Source organism: Chroicocephalus ridibundus, chromosome 7 (genome assembly GCF_963924245.1).
Source record: "Chroicocephalus ridibundus chromosome 7, bChrRid1.1, whole genome shotgun sequence".
Lineage (NCBI taxonomy): Eukaryota > Metazoa > Chordata > Aves > Charadriiformes > Laridae > Chroicocephalus > Chroicocephalus ridibundus.
Genome location: NC_086290.1, coordinates 54,332,293 through 54,355,068, shown reverse-complemented (window position 1 = coordinate 54,355,068; position 22,776 = coordinate 54,332,293). Strand labels below are relative to the sequence as shown.

Genomic DNA, 22,776 nt, shown 5'->3' with positions numbered 1-22,776 from the left:
GTTAAGAATATCATGAGAAATTTGGATCCCAAGTCCATAACCTTCAGAAGGGATTCAGCTTGGACTTAGCCTGTGTCTTAAGGTTTGGTTACTCTGTGATAACAGTACTCGGCAATAACAGGTGCCAACACTGAACTGAAAACATAAATTTACTCTTGGTATAACAGTACCTTCCTTTAAGCCTCTTTGGCATCTAGAGTGCGGAGTTCCAGAGGGTGCAGTAAGGTTCAACTATTCAGATGCAGCAACTCTTTTAGGCTCATCTTGTAAATCTTCCCTGTCTCTCTATTATGAGACTACTACCATAGCATTAACATTGCATATATACTACGTCCACCCTGCTGGGAAAGGATCCCTCTCTGCAGTTCAGGACTGTAGTCACAGTCTGAATGTCTTAGGTCAGAGACATCAGAGAGTGAACAGCCCCCTCTCTGGACGGAGTTGAACTAAAAGTCCAGTTCTAAACACCCTAGGCTTCTGTGTTTGAAACTCAGATTGGATTTCTCTTTGCATCCCCTTTGTTTCCTCCAACTTGATACTATCTTTGCCTGCTTTAACTCTGTTAAGACCTCTGGCCCTCTTCTTCCTGTCTTCAGACACTAAATTCTCTTCAGAAAGCTTAAGAAAGGGGAACATTCTTGAGCATTGCTCACTCTCGTCCCTTACTTGCCCTCTTCTAAATAGAGAACAGATTGACATTTCTTGGGCAGCTCAAGAGAAGTCACTCAGGACTGATTCTAGTTACTTCTTGTGTAAAAGCCTCTGTCTTAATGTATCTTCCCTCCCTGCATGCACACACTCTTCCACTTTTTTGCAGCAATGACGGAGGCAAGGGAAATGTTGTAAGGTGTCCTGGCTGTGATTGTTGGCGCTCGGGGGGTGAGATTATTAGCATGGAACATAAAAACTTCTGAAAGCTGCTTCTGCGGTTTCCTCTGAAAAATGCCTTCTTTATATGGCCGCCTCCTTGCCCTTCCAACATTGCATATACCACATGTTTTTACTTGATTGGATCATGCAGACTAGTCTGGGTTTTATGCTCTCTGCCCGGTGTCCAGTTCTACTGTCGGGGGTGTTGGAATACTGAAAGACACTCTTCGTCTGCTTTACAGATTGAAGCATCGCAGTGTTTTGAAGGTGGGTACAAATGGCTTTCTTGCATAAATCTTCCTTGCTTTGATGAAAATATAATATTTCTCATTCCCCTGAGTAAGCAAGTGTGCATGTGTGTGTGCGTGTGAGTGCTGAATGCCAAAGCGCTGGTGAAGCCAGCTTGCTTCCGTATGTGAATCATTTCTCAAGCAGCTCTCTGTGTCTTGCTGCAATGTGGTTTTCCTCTCAAGGAAGCACTCAAGTCCTGAATTTTCAGTCTGGCTTACACATGCTGACAGAAGCTAGTGGGAGACAGTTTTCTTTTTAAAGCAGAAAAGAGGACAAGTTTTTACTGTAAGTATTTTAATATCTTTTATTTTTTTAAGGTGGGAATCGTATTACCTCTAGAGGGGTTCTAGGATCAGTAATGTATTCTTAGAGTGAATGGACCCGCTTTGCTCAACAACACTTTTTCTCATAGTATTTCACTCTAAAACTAAATTGCACGAAACAAAAAATGTACGGTGCAAACAATAACGCATTAGCTGAAAATGGGCTGGGGGTGGTCTAAAAGCCATTGCAACAACAACAAAAAATCACACCATGTGAGTCTGTGAGCTGGCTACTGTATTTTTCTTCTGCTCAGCTAGATAGCTTTAATGACAGAAGGGCTGAAGCTGTGTCTGCACGTGGTTCTGCTTTCTTCTCTGGCAATTTAAGGTTGTGCTCCAACAGTTAAACGAAGCAGGAGCGTGAGCAGACTTTCCTCTGCTACTGCATGTTCATGTAGTCCAGTCAAGAAAGGGCAGAAAGGAACAAGCTGCTAAGCAAGTGGGTTTGGCAGCTCGCTTCTCTGCAGGGGATCAGTGAAAGCATTGGGGAGCACGCCAGATGGGAACCCTCTTACAGCACTACAGCAAAGAGCTGTTCAGATTCTCAGCAGGACCCTTTAATTAGAGCAGTTTAACAGTTGTCCTTAAAATTGTACTGTGGACTGAAGCTTGATCATAATAACAATAGTAATAATAATAGCATTTATATAGCATGTAATATGGCAAAGTTGTAGAGATGTTAATTAAGTCCTGTATGTGTAGCGTGAAAGATGACTGGTAGAACTGGTTTGAAAACAGGGATTCTCTACCCCTTCCTCTTGTACACAGTCTAAGTTCTCCTAGATGTCCCTTACTAATCCCTTCTGTCTCGCCTCCAAAAGGGACTGTTTTGCATATTCCTCTTCTATTCTTTCTAACTTATAGAGTGCTCTCTGCCCCTGTAACCTCAGCAGGAGAGAGGATGTTTGATTTTGCTGAAATACGGTTTTCTTTGTCTGCACAACTTGCCAGGTAACTAACACAAGAATACCTCATCCTAACGTGCACATCTGTATGCACTAACCCTTCCCTTTCTAGTTCAGTTCTAAAACAATTTAATTTCATTACGTAGCCCACCAAGGTGGGTCTTTCAGTCTATAAGTGGTCCCCTAAGTAACAGTTGTAAACAGTTAATACTGTTGCCTAAATCTGTTTGGTTCCTGTTCAATATGAATATTTTTAAAATGCAGAAGTCCTCTAGTTTCTCCCGCAGTTTTGGAGTTATGTCCTCATCGTTGCAAAGAACCCTTTGTGTTAGAAGTTCATGTTGTCACTTATAAATGTTTGAAGTTCTCAGTTTATTAACTTTAATAAGTGGTCTATTCTGCACTTTAATGGAGGATAAATATCTCCTTAAGGGATAGTTTCCAGATCTCAGTTATTTCTCTGCATTGTGATGGATGGAAAATGGGAGTCAGGGAAACATCCCAGCATGTGGCAATCTGTGGGGTTGCTCACTTGCACGCTGTGTGACAGATGTTGATTTGTCTCATCTTTACTTTTTTTTTTTCTGTGGGGTTGCTCTCCAAGACATGTGAATGAGCATATCTTCATAAGTATGTTATTTACTGAACAATTATGATCCCATTTTTATAAATGGAAAAACTAAGGCAAAGAAAGATTATGTGGCTGAGGGAGTGCAATAAATCTATGCTGGAGCTGAGGGTAGAATTGGGTGGAATCCCAAACCAGCTCATTGACTGTGATGTTGTCCCTCCGTGCTTTGAGGGGACAGGGAACCCTCCAGCCTGTGTGCATGTACCAGTCAGGATTACTGTGTAGTCACATGCTGTGCATCTCTATCTGACATTCCAAAAAACACGATCGTTCCTTCTCTTTCTAGTAGATGTATCTACCATCTATGCTACAGAAAAATGTAATGACAGGTAATTATTAGGCAAACCACTTGTAATTATTCTTAATTTCTTTGGCAATTATATAGCTCTTGCTCTATCTAAAACGAAACCTTCTTTTCTTCTTTCTTGCGGGTTGGCAAAACATGAAGTATTAACAGTATGTGTCACTTGCTTTGTGCTGTATTCACTGGGACAGTAGTTCAAAGAACCTGGATTAATGACCAGTAGCTACCTTGAAATGGTTCTAAAACATTTTGTTTTCAACCTGCAATATACTGAACATAAATTAGGCCCATCTATTCAGGATGGACTCATATCAGGGAAAGCCCAGAGTGACCTAATTCTTTGCAATTATAACATGGTTGTGACTTCAAAAAGGAAGTGTGGAATCAATGCATCATTTTTACACTTCCTGAGTCTCTCCTTTGACTTATGTCTCCACAGGGCAGATGGCAGATGTTAGCACAAAGTAAACTGATATACTTCCCCTGCTTGCCATACATTGAAGTAATGAGGGAACTACAACTTATGAAAAAGCATTCTCCAAATTCTGTAGTGTGGAATCACTTCCTAGATGTAGTTTTGATGTGACTTGATAAAATTTATTGCATAGCCTCTATGTATGTGTTCTGCCACTACATGCTTTCACGTACACTCTCCCAGTATGAGAATATGCTGCTCCTGCCTGTCAGCCTTCCTGCAAATGCATGTTGCCACCCTACCGTTCTGATTTGGTTTTTTCCTTGTGTGCATCCACCAGTAATGTGATGAACGTGATTCCAAATTGCCACAAGTCTACATCTCTGTCCTGGAGTTAGTGAAAGATCATAGCAGTCTTTTGTCCTTTCAACCTTACCAAGACAACGCATCTACTTAAACCAGAGAAGTACGGTGGGCTGTTTGCTGATAGCCAGCGTACAGGTGTGCTTCATGGTTTCTTCAAGTATCACACTGTCCAGCTGGTAGCTGCCCCTGTCCTTCTGGAGGGCTAAGGAGCAGAAAATTACAGATAGGTTGGAATTTTTGTTTCCTTATCCCCATCTTGTTTATAAGATCAGGGGTCATAGGGAGGTAGCATGGTTTCTCTTCTGAGATGTGTAATGGTGACTGGTTAGGCAATCAGTGGGAGGGAGGAAGAGATTGAATATCCATGTACGAACAACGTAATTTAAATTACAGGAGGAGCATGTTCCCAGACATGTCAAAGTACAGCTTTGGCTTGATTTTTCAGCATCAGTCACTGTGCTGGATGAGAGTTCTGGGTATTTTACCTAGAGAAGCAGCACAGATATCTGTATTAACAAGGACAAGAGAAATGCAGCTAAATAAATCCTTTGTCCGTACGCAAACATGAGGATTTTTTTTTTAATTTCATCTTTTTTTTTTAATGGGATCTAACTAAGAATAAAAGATTGACAAATCCAAAACTCCAGGGAGAACTTCTGTGGAGGAGGGTGGGCAGAAGGTTTTGCAATGTTCTTCTCTGTCTGTGCCTGGAAAAGTCATCAATGACCCTAATGGTTGCTGTGGGAAGAGGATTTTCTTTTGAGCTGTGTTGAGATATGGAGTTTAGCAGTTGTTGGGATGGTTTCAGAAGCTGAGTTGATGGCCAGAAACCTGTCATTTGTAGCTAGCTGGAACTGTCCTCACCTAGGGCACTTCTGATGTAATTTACACATCCTTGTAACGTTTTGGTATGTTTATATACTAGTTAATAAATAGCCATTTTAGAGAATTATGGAAAACACATTAAGGAAATAAGCAAGAAACTCCTTAAACAACACAAAAATGTCAGATGAGCCTCTTATCACTGTAACCAGAGGTAAAGAAACTTTGTCTTTGGGAGATCCAAGGGAATTTCCGTTGTCTGTGTGGTTCTGTCTAATACCATGAAGGGAAAAGAACTGGCTCTGCAGGAGCTGCTTATGCTGTAGAGGAAGGGAGCCATATGCCCTGTAAAGAAAACTCTCATCTGATGCCATATTGAAAGTGCTCTTCGGAGGCTTTTTTTTTTTTGAGTCCTACAGAAAAGCAATTAAAACAAACCAAAGAAAACCAAAACCCAAAAGAGTAATTTTGATGAGGCTACAATCTTCGGGCGACCTTAACACGATGAAGATTTGGAAGATATGACTCTTAAGCTAATCAGAGCCACTGATGGTTAAATCCTGGGAATGGTATTTTGTTTTGTATTTCCCCAATGATTAATTGTGTGACTTTGGGCATGTATGTGTCTCTAATTTCTGTGTATTTGTTTGAAACCTAACATTTACCAACACTTTTAACTCCTTGCAAAAGCATCTGTATTCTGTAAGTGCCTAGCTCTATTATTATAGTATACTTTTCTCCACTCTTGAACATTTAAAAAAAACCCAACCAACCACCTTTGCTTGAGGCATGCATAAAACCAGCAGAATTTGTCCTGCTGTAGCATGCAGTCTGGATGTGAAAACTTCCAAGTGATGTCTTGTCTCCTGGTAATTTACTAGCAAAACATGAAAATTCAGCTGCAAATGAGACTACAAAGCAAGTCTACTGAGGCAGACCAGAGGAAACTGATGCTTAGTGTTTGGGGTCGGGTTTATAAGTAATTCTCTTTTTGTCCAGCAAAACCAAGAAGACCCTTAGAGATGAGGGTTTGGGAAACGGGCATATCTTGTCTGTTCCTTTGGGTTATGTTTGAGGGGAAGAAAGCGGTCTGGCTTGTGATTATTTTTTTTTTTTTGGCGGGGGGGGGGGCTTTTTAATCCAATTCTAATGAATGCTAAGCTTTGTACCAGCAAAAATCCAGCAAGTATCTCTACTTGGAGGAGTAATGGAGGAAGGTTGCACAGAGTTAGCCTCAAAGACACTAAAAACAAGGTAACAGAAACCAGAGAAAGGAGAGGATGGATGTGTTAAGTACAGAAATACTGCACGCTGAGCGGAAAGGAGCAGATGCCTAAGGAAAGCTACTAAAGATGACCAAAAGAGTAAACAGTTTGGTTTTAATTGTTAGCCTGGTCTTATTTCCAAATAGGTTTGTTTTTTTTTCTTTGCTATCTATCTCCAAGTTACCCATTACTGTGTTGGACTATCAGCTTCCCAGGTTTGTGACCCTGGCTTGATTCCTGATATCAGCTAAGAAATCAAGATGAGTCATATGGAAGCATCTGTCAAGGCTGAAAATTGTTGTTTAAAGTGAATTGATGTGAAAGGCAGAAAAGAATTCTATTTTAGCCCAGCTGGCTATCCTGCCATATAGCTTCCTACACGCTGCTAGAAAATGCTTTACAGTTTACTGAACTTGTTAGATATTTCTATGTTCCAGTTGATAGTTTGTCTGAAAATAGCAGAGATTGATTAGGTTGGAAGGAAAATAGTATAAGCATGATGCAGATTTTACATGCTAAAAAAAAAGGCAAAAAAACCCCCCTCAAACCAAAAAAACAAACAAACAAAAAACCCCAGAAAACTGTGCTTTGATTTCATGAGAACGTGTAATAAAGGTTCTAGAATAGTCTGACTTTTTAATGTAATGAAAAGTAATTGAATTACAGCAAAATGGCACTGGGAACTGTGGGTTTTAACCCACCAAATTCAGACTTCTGTCCTTTGAGATCCTATCTGCAAAATTGGTTCTCCTGACCTCATTTTTCAGAAACTCTGGGCATTCACAAATCTCAATGAACCTGCCATCTGGTACGTTACTCTCCAGATCTAGTTATGAGTTTTCATCATTCTTTATTTCATTCATTTTCCCAAAGAAACTTGAATGACTCTGCTTCAATTTGACTGTCCTGTAAGCAAGTAGCACTGACATGAGCACCAAAACCTACGTTGCGTCAAGTCTGTGGGGTACAGATAACTTGAATCTCTAGCCCCCCAGCAGGGGTTTTCCTATGTAACTTCATTTCTGCAGATATGCTATTTTTCATTCTCTTAATTGCATAACTGCTAAGCTTCTTGAATGCGAAATAATATTACTTGTCACCACTCCAATCAGCCTATCTATTCTTTTTAGTTATTCAGAGTGAAATAGCCTTTAATAGTAAGCAGAATGTGTTTCCTAGAAGTTTGTTCTACAGGACTGGTGAATTACTCCTTTGATGGATAGCCAAGCCATAAGATCCAAGAGACCTAGCGTCGTTTCTGCTGATGCTGACTCCCTGTGAGAGTTAGGATAAAGTCTTAATCCAGTTTTTCTAGACATAAAATGGGAACAATTCTAGGCTGGTTCTAAAGGCTTTTATTAATACATGCATGTGGACTGACTAATAAAGAAATGTCTGGGTTCTCAATCTTCAATAAAACAGTAAAATTTCAAGTAAAACAGACTGTCTTTCCACAGTAAAACTTCTCCCAACTGCCAAAATAGTCTACATCAAAAACTTCCAAACACCCTTTAAAAATACCAGTGAGAAAGGATGAACTATATAGCATGGCCTGAATTTGTAAAGACTGATGCCTGCAGGGAATTCTGAGCATTACTGAGAGCAAAAGCTTTGTCAGGACTGGCTTTCTGTTTTTGTAAACCCTCTGATTATCTCATTTGAAGCACCTGTTTCAGAGGAGAGGGGTATACAGACACCCCTCTGCTTCTTACAGCACTTCTGAGTGTAAAAGATTTTAAAAATGAACAAACAAAAAAAAAAAACCCGATCCCTGCGGTTTGGAAGGGACAGAATAGAACTGATTTTTCCGCTCTGAAGCAACGTATTGTTGGCATGAGCCTTCATTTACTTCAACATGGATCTGCTTCTTATCTTCAGTTTCTGCATGTTTTCAGAGTACAGCTCCAAGCAGGGCATGCTACAGGGACTTAATTGTGGCCCACTAGTGAACTGCTGTGGCTGGTGCCAATGAAAGAGAGACTTTGAATCTCAGGATGGCGGCATTCTGTTTGCTTTCTAAGGAAAGCTCCCTGTGAAAAGTGAAGGGGAAAAAAAGAAAAATAAAATCATAGAGCTCCAGGCGTTGCTCAAAGTGAGTCATCTTCTGGGAGAGTGAGCAGAAGCATGTCTCATCTGAAACGTATTGAGACATAATGGGTGTAAAACTAGTGATTTTTGTCGTTGTATTTGCAAAAGCAGCTTGGTTGCATCTCTTGTGGAAAGCTACTTCTCTTTCAGATTTCTCTATGGGTAGCCTAGAGATCGAGTCATGATCTTTCTGGGGTCCTTTCAGAAGGAAATGCTGATATTTAGTTAAAGTATATCAGGCTTACTTCTATCCATATATTCTAAAGCTACTGGGAGCCATTACCAGGCGTCAGCTTCACAGATGCGGAAAGGCAGGTACACAAGGCTTGGAAGGTTGTGTGCAAATGGGTGTTGAACAACATTCTGTTATAGTAGTTACGCTACACATCCATACGTATTACCTCTGTCCTGACTTGTGAGAGGGACAGTCTTCCAAGATGCATTCAGCTGTGGTAAGTTAGTGGTGGTGCCTCCTTCAAGGGCAATTTATGACAATGATTGGCTCCTTTCAAAGTCATTTCTGCTGGCTCAGAAGGCCGGTCTTTGCAAGCCACTGTTATCAGCCTTGTCCTGAAAAGCACATTGAGGAAGCAGAGGCTGCCATTTAGGCGTTGCACTGCTCTGACAAGCTGCTGCCTAGTGTAAGATTTGGATTAGAAGAGTAATTTTAGGTGTATTTTAACACAAGCATCTTCAAAAATGTTTTTTTTAATTATTTTTCTAGATTTAAAAATTATATTGTTTTTTAATTGTTCATCTATGGAAAAAAATGGTGTGTCTAAGACAAGCAGATAAAAGCTGTATATGATGTTTTTGATACAGTCTATTACAAGTTGTCCCTATATGAACTGTTTCTACACCAGGATTAAAGAAACCTCTTTGCTAATGTTAGGTTTCCTGAATGCGAGCTGGCTGCAGCCATTTTAGATATCTAAGTTAGCATTTTGGTTGACGGTTCATTGCTACCTACCCAACATGAGTTCCTTTTATTTTTTTTTTTTTGGAAGTAGTTTTGATTAGTAGTTCTCCTGAAGAGTACTTCTAGTAACTCAAATGTGTGTCACCTATCTAGGAACGAAAGCAACTCAAGATGTGCGCAACCTGGCTTTTTACTTTGAAGTACAAATGAGGCTTGTGGAAAGTATGGGGATCCCACTTCAGAGGCTGAAATCTTTGTCTACAAGGCAGGTTCAGGTTAGCCAGATATATGAGAAGCTTTACCTACACCTTTTACAAATCCTATTCCCATATTAAATACATGGAAAACTAATAAACACTAATAAATCCAAATATACTCTTCTCAATTTTAGTTTCATCTGCTTGGCATAGTAAAATAGTATAAAATCCACATGGCACATAATTCAGCTATCATTACATGAAAAAGCTGGTTTGCCTCAGGCTACTGGCTGGATTTCTTGAATTGTGGTTTGGCTTTTTTGTTTTTCTGTTTTAAGTACTTTTTCTTTTTACTAATGAGCATATCACTCCACTGCAACTTTAAAATGCTATGGATGACTCAAAATTAAATTATTTTGGATATCAAGAAAGCATCTGTACAGCTTAAGGCAGGAAAGTATGAGATACAGTTATGAAGAAATCCAGAGGGTATAATAAAGGAAAACACACGTGCAACCACTGGATCTGCAAAACCCAAAATCTGCATAATTTGAAGATCTTAATCAGGAAGGTAATTTGCATGTGTAGTTGCTTGTTCATCCATATAAATACAGTGAATGGTATGCCCATTAAAATAATAGTTTATTGAATAATGTAAAGCACCAAAGCTTGCTAAGGTAGATCATGAACTGTGGGAATGCTAAACATTATTATCTATTGTAATATAGCTTACATGTCTGTCAGTGCTTTAAAAAAGGAGCAAAGTGATCAGCATAATCATCAACAAAGACTACTCTTTCTCCCCTAATGAGATCAGTTGATGGCTCCATGCTGTATGTGTTAAGAATTTTAATAGAGTAATGACTATATTTAGTAATAATAACTACTAACTTTTTTATTTCTCTATTAAGGAGCTGACAGGTTGAGCTGTGGAGAAAGTACACAGCCCTCCCTGCAAGAGGCACCAAGGATAAATAGAGGAAATGTCACTTGCTAGCTTTGTTCTCCACAAGACAGCAGAGAGCACTTGACATTCCCTTCTGCCTCTGTGCAGCAAAACACTCCTTAAATAGACCATCGCAGCACCTGGAAGGTGCTGTCAGTGTCAAACACAACTTGGCCCCAAACAGATTTGTTTCCCATGAGTTCAGTGAGTGGTGTTCTTTGTGAATGTGAAATAAAGTACAAAGCAAATTATGAGATATAAAATGTGACCCTAAGCCCTTCTGACTCAGTCAGGAAGAAATTGGTTCGGCATCTCTGTCAGAGGATCGTTGTCCAAGTTCACACTGGCCCAGCTGGGCTCTGGTGTGGTAAACAGCACGTGCTCCCTGCGAGCACATTCCCCTGGCTGAGACGCTAGGCTGATTTCTTTGTACATCTCCTGGCTACCTGTTTAACAGACAAGAAGCAAGTTAGCCTCTGCCTACACAACACTGATACACAGCTACAGCCCGTGTCTATTTTAAAAAATGAAGCTGCAGAAGAAAAATGTTGCTTAAACCGAAGTGGGGGAGGGCATCTCAGGCAATCTCCCCTCCCTCCCACTCCCAACTCAGACTGGTGGGACTTTTTTTTTTTTTTTTTTTTAAAAATCCAGCTAATTCCGTTATTCTGCTCCTAGTTTGGATTGGGCAATAGCTGGGGAAAATTTATGGCTTTAAATCTACAAGTGTTGAGCTTGCTATTTAATTGGCAGCTGTCTACCTACTGAGAGAAACAGACTAGTTGTTCTTGCTGGCAGATTAAATTTGTTCAGCTATATCCAAAAAAAGGAATTCACGTCTGTTTGCTGATTCCTGGCAGGATTTGTCTCTTGCATAAGCTTATCTCTGAGGAATAGTGGATCTGGATTTTTGTTTGTCAGGAAGTTGATTTTTTTTTTTTACCATGTTTTGTAAATCTTGGTATTGTGAGATATCTTTTTATCACTGTGGTAACATCAACTGCTGCTTCTCTAGAAGAGTCTGATAAGCTTAAGATATCGTATTTTCCGTACAACTGAGGAAACTTGCTTTTCATGTGAGTTTTTAAAAGTGAGTATTATTTCAGTTGAAGACGCTGGATCTAACAGTAAGAGAAGTAGTTTCCTTTTTATCCCAAGGTTGTCTTCAATTGCTGGGGACTTCCGTGTTCTCAGTTACTCTTTTCATTGTGCTTCGGTATTGGCAGGTGTTCTCCTGTGGCTGATAGAGGTCTCTGACTTACACAGTCCCAACAAAAGTCAGTGTTCCTTCTGTGGTGTTTCATGTTACCAGCCAGTGTGAAAAGTACAAGTGGCTGCAACCTGCTCTGAGGGTTTCTCTAGGCTGAGTTTTGATATGTATACGAGAGGGAACAAAGTTTAGTATGGCCTTTTCAGCCCTTTAAACTGATGCCAGATATCTCTGTTGCTCTCTTCCAGATGATATATAGACAATTTATATTATTGTGTCTGTGTGTGTGTGTGTATATATATATATATATATATATATATAAACATTATTTATTTTTTTTAGGTTCTGTAGACTGAGCTGTTTGTGAAGAAAATGAAGAGCACTGCCAGGCCTTGGAGTGCAATGGCAAAGCAAGGGAGTCATGGGGTTGACAGAGGAAAACCGCTTTCCACCACCTCAACAGGAATGAAGACGTCCAAGTCCTCGACTTCACTTGCCTTTGAATCTCGGCTCAGCAAGGTACTAACCAGCAGGGACTGTGCAAACATTACAGCCTTGTTCCAGGTTTACGCTTTGGTTTAGTCCTGGAACATTACTATACCCTGAGGCTCGGAGTGGGCTTGACCACTGTATTAAGCCTAGTGAGATTATAATTGTGCTGTATGTTAGACTAATGCACGTTTCTGAAAGCACTTTGTGTGTGAGGGGGGAGACACTGTATCTGTACAAGGTATGAGTGGGTTTGCTTGCACCGTCTGTGTGAGGCAATTGCCTTAACTTTGAAGACGGAGAAAAATAAATAGCAAATTTACAGTTGCTGCTGTAGAAAAGCCACATTGAAGAAATTACTTTAGAGAGACTGTAGAAGTCTCTAAAGGTCAGAAAGCAGATTGTTCCATTCTGCTCCTAAAAGTGAGCTGACAAAACCTCTTGCCAGAAGGCAAAAAGTTAGCTGTTTGGTATCCTGGAGCTGTTTGTTATCCTGGAGCAGATCAACACTTCAGCTATTGAAACTTATGTGCTCGCAGGGTCCAGGAAACCACAGACTCTGAGTCAGAGGAAGAGATGAAAGGGAGAAAGAATTGGAGCTGAGCGGCTTCATTTTGTTTAAAGATTTTACATTCAGGAACTGCTAAATAGGGAAATGCTTGTTGTGTGCTCTAATTTCACTTAACCAGAGCAGTAGTTTTCAGCCTGTGGTTCATGGAGCCCCTGAGTGTCACCAGACAACTTCAAAGGAAGTGAGTTTTGATCTGTGAAAACAGTTTAGGTGTCCACAAAATGAAAAGGATAGAAAAAATACTGCTCTAGGGAGACTGTCCAGAGCTTTGGTCTTTTAAAATGTTTAAAGCATTTTTCCTGAAATTAATTAGAGGCTGTTATTAGAGGTACATGGGCCCTTACAGAGGTACACAAATGTGAAAGCAGCTGACAAAAGTTCTGAGATAAATTTCTACTTCTGCTTGCTGAAGCAATGTAATTTCACTGTGTCTCTTTGAATCTGAAGTTCATTGTGCTTGTATTGCATGGATTTCTTGAGTACGCATTTAGAGTAGGCTTGCTTTACCCTTGCTTTCTCATGTACAATAAGGCTGAGTAAATTATAGTGATATCCACTAATATGTTTAAATAATCCACATACTATAAAATACCCTGTAAAGCAAATAGTTTAGCTTCTTCCAAGCTTATGAAACATATACGTATTAAACTTCAGAATTCTATTCTGAAAACCAATGCATTTTTGTGCTGTGAATGATTTCCTCGGTGGTCACATGAACAAAATGTTTTCTTATGAACAGGCTTTTCAGCTTCTACTACCCAGTGAAATAGTATTAGGTCCTGCCATGAGACAACTTGCCATCTTTGCTCACTGCTTTACAATAAACAAGGAGGGCAAATAACTGAAGTCATGTTTAATATAAGGGATTTCCAGTTGGTAATTGCTTTAGATCTTGCACTGGCTGCTCTTGTGTTTTATTGTGGCAGCCTGAGCTTCTCAGCTAAATGACTTCCAGATTTTTGGCTTGGTCTCCAGCATGTTCTTTGTTCATGTCAGATAACCTAGTTTATGAGGCCACAAAGTTTGGTGACTCCTGTTTGACAAACACAGGAAGGAACTGGCAGTTACTTGCTATTGGGATCGCTCAGAAGTCTCTTCAGAGGGTCTAAGGTCACTGTTGGGGCAAAACTGCGTGATCCTGAGTGGAGGGACAAGAGCCAGCAGGTCCTTTAGGATCTTTTTTTGACAGACAGATTAAGGGCCGATTATTTGCTGCTTTCACCTACCCAGTGTGTCCGGCTCTGCAACTGGCACTTACCTGCACAGGCCCAAATACTTGACTAAATGTAAACCACTGAAGAAATACAATGAATGCTGTTCAGAGTAAGATCTGAGAAGCCGGAGTTGACAGTAGTCTACTCCTGTAAACTACTTTCCCACTGCCTTTCAATGATTTCTTTCTTATTTGAATGGTCTCTCCCATTTTCATTCTTTGCTATTGAAACAGCAGTGTCTCTTAACCCACTTCACAAATATCTAAAATGCAAAACAAATACAAAAATTGATAAAAAAATTATTTGGTATGGTTATTAAAGCAATATTCCCATTGGATTACTTGACGTAAATGTTCTGTAGAGCATGTGTTCCTTTTCTCCCAGGAACCTTGCCTTTTGAACTACTTGATGGGAATAATCAAGATCTTAATCTTCTGGTTGCTCACAAAATCTCTGTATTGCAGCTGAAGAGGGCAAGCAGCGATGACATGCTGACAAAACCAGGGGTGGCAGCAGCTTCTGGAGTCTCTCGACTGAAGAAGACCATTACGACAGGAGCGATCTCTGAGCTTGCTGAGAGTCGACTGAAGCCCAGCACAGGTAGATAGAAAGATTCTGGACAAGACTCTGTACAGAATGTGCTGTGAGTGTCACTTGGTTTACCGAGATGCTAGCTGAGTTTGCCTCATCCCCTGCCTTGTAGCACAGCTATAACTTACCTGCTGTAGTATTCAGCGTGTAGGACGAGATGTAAAGTGCCTTGCAGGCTGGCCTTTCAGCGCACCCTACGCCTCATGAGTCCGTCATCCCTAGAGAAAAGGGAGAAGCCGGGGGTTTCCAGGAGCCGTCGAGGGGGGTGAGCCCGGCCGCTGTGGCCAGGCGGGGGCGCCGGCGCCCCGGCGGTGCACGGCCCACTGCCTCGCAGAACCATAAATCCATTCGAAAGCTGGATTTTTGTTTTACATTTTCACCGCATATCGATAGCGTTCTCCCTTCTCCCTCCGCTGAATGGGCAGAGAGCTTACCCTGCTGTTCCTGGGACACAGCAGAGAGGCGAGAACAAAGAGCCAGCCCTTGCATCTTCGTGTACAGCCTGCGCCCCTGAGCTGCGGCGCGGCACCTCGCCCCCTCGGCGTTACCCCCATCAGCTTGTTCCTATTGGTTTCAATCTAAGCCCGTTTCGAAAGGCAGCGACACCATCTGCATACCAAGGGCTTCTGTGCAAACGCTCTGTTTTTCCCCAGGAGCTCAGCAAACGCTTGCTTTTGTCTGCTCCCTGGTGGCATTTCCAAGGGAATGTGAGATCTTATTAAATTTGACCATGACCTCCCTGTTTGCCTCTGAAGGGTTTGGCCGTGTAACAGAACAATATTACTAACCAGAAAGGGATTTCTGGGAGAGGGAAATAAAGAAAAAAAATCTTTATATTCTTCCCTGTATGCTTCCCCCCCAACCCTGAAAGAAAATGATGCATCTTGTAACAGCACAAGTGCTTCACACTAATCCAAAAACAGATCCTGTTCTGCAGTTAATTGATGTGTAAATCCTCAAATTTAATAGTGACTAGTCATATACAAAGGCATTTGAGATTCACCAGCCAATAAAGAGGCATGATGCTGGCAAAAGATGCTTGGGAGGAGTAACATGGGGAGAAGAAAACCTGTACAGATGATGCAGCATAGCATCCTGGGAATGCAGCCAGGGAAACAGCACTGCAGGGAGCCCAGAATGTAATACGTATGTCAGATACAAAAATACTAGCACTGGAATAGAGAGCCCCCTTCTGCATGCATGCATAATAACTGGGATTGGAGGAAGGATAAGGTTTATGATGATGACTGCTTTAAATGCAAAGGGTAAAATGGTTTCTAGACGTCAAGTTACACCTGGGTATTGTTTTGCCAACTTAAATTACATCATTAGATCTGATCTCATATATTGCTTTGCATCAGCATTTGTAGAAATGTGAATGGGAATATTAGTGCTAAGTGGAAAGAAAAGATACCAAATGTGGAGCTATGTATATTGTATAAATAAATAAGAATTATATGTGCTACCCCTCTAAAATTCCTTTAACCTAGAAAGAACTATCCTGGGTCTTACAGGGGCTATTGTAGGTATGTATTCAAAAAGATCTGTATCTTACATATCTTAATTTTCACAGTGGTTCTACAGTCCAACAGGGTGCTTGGAAATCTAGCTATATTCTGAGAAGACGTGTTGTTATCATGACCACTGGAAGGTGCTAGATATTAGTGAGCAGGGTTACAAAGCTGGACGCTACTTTTAGATTGTCACACTATGAGAAAATATCAATAGGCATATTTTAATACTGTATATTGTTGCTAAGAGGAAAAATAAAAATCAGTTATGACAGAGGGCACAACATGTTCCTGGGAACATTAAGTAGAAAAGGAGAGAACATTTTTGGACACGCTACTTTATTGAAATAGCATCCCAAATAGTCTCTGATTTATGATCAAGACTACACTGCAATGTTAACTGACTGTGGAGCTAATCCAAATAAGAAAGGTCCTGTAGCTGGGGAATGCAGATGTTTGTGTACATCCCCAACTGTGCAAGTCTTGAAATTTTGTTCTGAAACCACTTTCTTTGGCTTCTTTGATTGCCTTAATCAGTTCTGCATCTTCCTTTCATGTCTTAACTGCAGGTATCATGTCTTTTCCCCCGGCTTGTTTGTGCTTTTTAGATCAGGCTTTGTCTATTATTCAAGTGAGCAATTCAGTTATTTCACTGAAATGATATTATATTAGTTCCAGCTACACTCTGGTGGCACTCAGTTGGTATTATAGCATTGTATAAGAGAAATTGAAAGAAATAAGGTATGGAAATAGCAAAGCTTAAGTTTCTTTCTTCTTTGGGTGTAACTGTCCAACATTTGTGCGTCGACCTTGAGCAATAGCACGTGTTCCAAATGCTGCAGATAATAAATAATTGACATCAAGATTGCTTGCTTAAATAGGCTTGCTTGTATGCTGCCCTTGGTGGAGTTAAAAGTTATTCATTCTGGCCTTTTGCTGACATAACTACCCCTGTCTGCCTTGTTGGAAGCTAATGCAGTAAATCATAAGCAACTTAAAGGGAGGTGAGGCCAATCTCATGTATCCATTCTTGGCACGTGGAGTTGAGCAAAGGGAGCTGGAGACAGGTTCTGGCTGGAAGTTCTGCGCTGTGATGTTTGGCTTTGTAACTGCTTGGCAGTTTTGAAATCCCAAGTAATGGGAAATAACACGCAGAGAGAAATAAATGTCTTGGATTCAGCTTCCTTATCCACAGTGTTATGTATTTCCATGTACTGTCCTGAAGTAGCAATTTGGCTTTATGTTAAAACCAAACGTATAGAGTTCTTGCATTGCTTTTAATGTTTCAGTAGATGGAAGAGAGCTGGAAAAATTGCAAAAAAGGAGGAAGAAGTCACTAATCTTGAAAAATGGTTATTTTAATGCATGCACTTGTGAAGCCTTGTAGTAAAAGAATTAATTTAAAATGTTTAAATAGAGAAATTTATATCTTCATTAAATACTAGAACTCTCTTCTCCTTAAGATTCAAGATTATAAAAAAAAAAAAACAGGTAATTTTTCAGATTCTAATCCTTTAAGTCTTGCAAGCTAAATAACTGTAAATACTACTGTTTCACAGAGAATTTCAAAGCTGTTATATGATCATATACCTCTCATGAAGACCATTGCATGGTATACTGGTATGCAAATGGAAAATTTGGGGTTCAGACAGGTGAGATTGCTTGCTCAGTGGATCCTAGAAGTAATTCGAAATCCTTGCTCTTGGTCCTGTCACTCACTCCCTGCAAACTCCCTACTCAAGCACTTTCGGAAAATTTCCCTCAAGGCTGCCTGGTTTAATCGTGTTCATGTGCTTCCGTGCTGTTATTTCAGTGCCAGAAGCTATTATCTGTCAGGTTTGACAGGAACAAGAAAAAAATCTTGTGCTGGACATTAGAAAAGAGACACAGCCAGGATGTGTGGCTGGGCTGAGCTGTGAGCACATAATTCAAAAGTATTCAGCGTGCTTCAGGCATTTCTCACAAATATATTGATTTTTATATCAAGATCTGCCAGCTATTATATGAAGTATCCTTGAAACGTAAGTAATGGATAGCTGTGCTTGTTTTCTCAGGCTGCTTCATCAGCTTATTTATTTATTCCTAAGTAAAGCCTAAATCTATACAGACCTAGTGAATTTGCCTTAGAAACAGTAGGAAATTGTCAATAACAATGTTATAATCACGTAACTTGGAGAAATCCTGCACATTTTACTGACAAGCTCAGGATCTTTCTAAAGCTCCAACCATGTTAGAAGACACGTACTGTACCTTCTCACAATGGTAATGGCATGTGTTATATCTCTGGAGGTCAGAAAAAGCCAAGACACCAGCAGGAATGTAAGGGTGTCATCCCGTGCTCCATCAGAAAACGCAATTTATTTTTATGCATAAAATGGGAAAAATCAATAATTGGCACACATTTTCAGCTAAAGCAATAAAAGCGCGTTGCCTTCTGTGCATGCCTGCTGAGTTGATTAACATCAATGGTTGGAGACATTGCCAGTGCAGAAGTATAGAGGAGGCAAACTCAGAGATATTAAGAGTTTCAATTATCTCCTAGGCATCTAGCGTCGAGACTCTGAACTCTGCAGGTTACCCGGACAAAAGCTACTAATCCCAGAATGGAACATTGCCAGCATTAGAAATGAAGCTGTACAAAGCACGCTGTTGTAAAAAGCCTGGTGAATTAAATATAAAATAAAAATACTGAGAAATTTGGCGTAATCAGTGAAGGCTATAGAAGGACCTGAAGATTATATTCTGTTGTGGAACACTTTGGATTGAACAATGTTCAGCTCCGATAAGGAGGGTCTCCGTTTTGATGAGGATTTCTATGAATTGTCACTTGCATTCCTCCCCAATGTTAGCGTCCCAATGACAAAATATGATACCTGCGTATCTTCAGTTCCTTCCTAGTTCTAGTAGAGCATGTACCATTAGTCCATTTGGCCTGTTTGTTTGCCATGTAGTTTATGTAAAAAGAAAAACCTTGATTTCCCTCTGAAACGTAGTTGCTTGTAGCTTGTCCATGTTGATAGTGATGATATTCAGAAAAGAGAGGCTTTAATTAAATGAGGCTAACTGGCCCCTGCCAGCGTTGGTGTTAGTGCGGGGAAGTATCGGTGTCATTTGTGAAACCTGAACAAGTTCAACTGTGGTTGATTTTAGAGGGGAGACTGGTCTATGGTTTTATTGCATGTAACACTTGTTAGATATGCTTCTTTCCCATCAAAATTGAAAATGTGGCAGACTACAGATTTCAGAGCTCCCTGTATGTTTATAGAATTGTCACTTCAAGTTTCCTATCTGAGAGTAATATACAGAATTGATCAAATTTACTGTCTTCTTTCTGACAATGTCTCTGCTTGGCGAGTGTTTGTCGCTTTCTGATGGGGTGTAACCATTTAGGTTAATGTGACGCTAATCCAGACCAGAAACCTTCTCTATGTGGTCAGAAAATTCAAGAAAAGTATTTTTCTTAAAAAAAGCTTTTTTTTTTTTTAAAAGAATCTTTGAAAAAAACATAATTGACAGTTTAATTCTTCATAAGACGCTAATGCACCCCAATTAGAACAGGAAAAAGGAAAGTGATTTCTTTTGAAGGACAGCTCTCTGACCTTGGGGCCCTTTTACTCTCCCATACATCAGTTTTTGACAGGCCCTGCTTTTTGTGATCTGTCACATCAAAGGACTACTATAGGTTTGTAGCAAGGTTGCTGCACTTTGCATTCAGACTCGTTACTGTCTCGTTTTTCTTGTGAAAGATAGAGACAAGTGTGAGAGACACTAACGAGATTGGTGCGTTCTGTTCCACAAGACTTCACGAGAAACCAAATGACTGATCTCATCTGGGGTTTCCCAGGCACAATAAATATGCTTCATCTGGAAAGCTAGTTGCATTTTGCTCCCCTTCCCAAGTACAAGACACGGCTCTTGCATAATTATTCTTATCAAGAAAAAGAGGTTCTAGCTCCGGAATTGATGTAAAAAGGAAAGGAAGAGTCAAAAAAATTGCTTTGTCAAGATGTCATTCAAATAGGCAAGAAGTACTGCAGGAATTTAACAGGTAAAACAATGCGAAAATATATGTCTACATTTACGTCCATAGCTCTACATGTAGCTGGATCTACACACACTTACACATATCTGCATGGTTGTTTGGAACCTATTAGTGCAAATGTGAATCTGAACCTTAACCTCTCTGACATTACTTAGCAAAATATTTCCTCTAGCTGGGATTTCCCCGGGTATCGAGTAATCAGACTAACTTTCAGCACCATTTTAGAAGATTACAGCCGCAAACCTCCAAAGTGAAAGCTGAAGAATTGAGGTAGATGAAATTTGGCATTCCAGGTTTAGTTTATGGCAGCTACTTGTCAAGTTTCTCTTATTTCTTCTTAGAATGACTTTTTCGTGTGATAGCCTGCACACTTAAATGGATATGTTCACTTCTGGTGCCTTTGCTGAAAAAGTTCCTGTATGATGTTTGTTAACGTTTGCCATGTTAAATTCTCACATTCCTCTAATCTTTTTTCTTTCTTTCTGTAACCTGTGGATAGTCCTACATCTTAGAATGGCTTGGAATGGGCACTGCTTCACAGGACTGTTCTTCAGGGGTTTTTTCCCCTTTAATAAATATTTTTCTCTGGTAGGATATTTTAATCAGAAAAGGCGCTTATTCCAGTAGGGCAGAAGGAGCTCAGTAGCTCTTTAATGAAAAAATAGCAGTGGCCTTATTAAACTTGAGATCTCAGTCCCATGATTCCTTGAACTAGAGAGATCTATCGACGGATGCTCTCTTCTTGTTCTGAAGGTGGCATGTGAAGGTTGACAGAGACAATTATTCTTTTGTTCTGGTGTTGGCTGTATGGTATGAACCTTCTTCCATAACTGGGAATGAAGCGAGAGAAATGCGTTTTAGTGACTGTCTGTTGCGATTTCCGATACCTGATCGTGTTAAGGAGAGCAGCTTCTTTGAGAGGCATTCACAGGCTGTCTGCTGTCATCTTGCATTATTAAACAAGTAAGAATTAACTTCTGCTGACAACGCTCTCTGCAGCATGTACCTTTTTTAGTTTTCTTGCTGTCCTAATCTACTGCACAATCTACATTTACTGCACTGAATCTGTATTAACACGTTCTAAGATTTTGCACGCAACTTCTTGCTAAAATGATCTGAAAGGGAGACCCTTTTCTGTTGTATATTCCCCTGAGAATGACTTTGTTGGCACGTGTTTACCACCCTGGGATCTGAGCCAGTTAAGAGGATTCAGTGTGTGGTAGGGATACTGAAATGCTAAATCTTAAAGACTGTAATGACTTGACTCATTAAATTGTTGACAGTTAATTGGCTCAAGAGAACGTGTATAGGGAAGATCCATTACAGCTGTAAGCAAACTGTGATGATCACAAAAGCTTTGCTAGAGATACATAAACAGAAAGGGCAGATGGTCCAGGAATAGTACAGATCTATGATCTCTCAGCTTGTTTTCTTTTCTTTTCAGGCTTCTTTAGTGAAGTTGTTCAGAAAAGTCAACACAACCTTGTGTTGACTACCTGCCCTAGGTTAATTATCAGCTTTCCTTCAGCTGGTTTGAAGAGAAATGATCCGTAATACAAATTCTCTAGGCCTAAACGTGTCACAGCCAAAATGCCTTGGCAGAATGCCATTGTGTTTGCACTTGAAGAATGGGAGGGAGCGAAAGAAAGGAACGCAAAGCTGGCCTGGTCTGACAAGTATGCATATCAGGAAAGGGCTTGGCATTCCTTGTATAATTTTTTTCCACTGTTTTTTTTTTTTTTTTTCTCCCAGCAGCTTTTGGCTTACTTTAGAGTATTAAAATCTAATGTAAGAGGGAGGGAATGACAGCTACATCTCAGATGGGTTCCTGGAAGGCTGCAGTTCTGTGCCATGAACTTAACTATGACCTCACCAATTATCCTCACAACAAAAATTCAGTTTTTAGCATGGTTAAAAATACGTTTGCTCTTTCTTCTGGGTTTCAACATAGATGTTGTATTCCTAATCCTTTGGGGTCCACTACTGTGCATGATATGCACAGCTCTGCAGATTTCTTTTCCCTGCTACGTATGTACTTAGTGCTCACAAAATCTTTAGCATTAGTGGAAGTAGAGCATGATACTGTGGACAGTGGTATTGATAGCCAGTGTCCACCCTTAGGGCCCGTTCAGTTTAGTTCAGTCTTGGCCTGGAGGTCCTGCTCAGCATCTGTAACTTCTTTAGACCTTGGCCTTCTGAAGAAACTGTCAGCTATCTGGCCACTGGAAATTTGAGGTAATTCTGTGGCTTCTTCACACTTTTGAGCACGGATTATAATTTTAACAGAAGTTGTGCTAATTCATTTGCTGTGTTGTGAGAGTAGCATGCGAGAAAAGGTTATGCCTGGCAAGTAAATCCAATCATTTGACTAGTGAGTTGAAAGAATTACATATGTTGCACCTTGACTAATTCATTCCCATTCTAACTACACAGAAAAGGGGTGTTTGTGGGGTTTTACTGACAGTCCCACAAGTGGATAGTGCAAAGGGATGAGTCAAACTTCTTGCCTAGGAAGAAATCGGCTAATCTGTTTTAGAGATTCATCCATTAATTTTTGTGCCTTTGTTACTGAGGAGGAAGGGAAAATAATGTAAAATGTTCAGATAACAAATACACGCCTAAAGATTTAGCTGTGCTGTCATAATTTATTACCTAGTTACCACGCTATAATCAAGCTTGCCATTATTCCTTTTTCCTTTTCCTCAGTTTGAGCTGCAAGCTCCATAAACAGTAATGCCTTCTCCATGTCTTCTGCTCAGGCTATAGCTGTATTTTAAATTTCATACCTTACTTCTCACTGCGGACT

General features: G+C 40.2%; 1 protein-coding gene across 4 annotated transcripts in view; it reads left to right on the top strand.

Annotated features, from left to right (window-relative positions):
* Window positions 1-22,776, top strand: part of SPECC1 (sperm antigen with calponin homology and coiled-coil domains 1) — a 98,946-nt gene that overhangs the window by 10,164 nt on the left and 66,006 nt on the right. Inside the window, exons 1-3 of one of the 4 annotated variants that reach the window (XM_063340557.1) lie at window positions 906-1,137; window positions 11,895-12,071; window positions 14,291-14,426. In XM_063340557.1, coding sequence (XP_063196627.1) covers window positions 11,925-12,071; window positions 14,291-14,426 — 283 coding nt within the window. In that variant the 5' untranslated portion in view covers window positions 906-1,137; window positions 11,895-11,924. Of the gene's footprint in view, window positions 1-905; window positions 1,138-1,309; window positions 1,447-11,894; window positions 12,072-14,290; window positions 14,427-22,776 lie in introns of those variants that run through there. The other 3 variants (XM_063340553.1, XM_063340555.1, XM_063340554.1) reach the window with 3 other exon arrangements.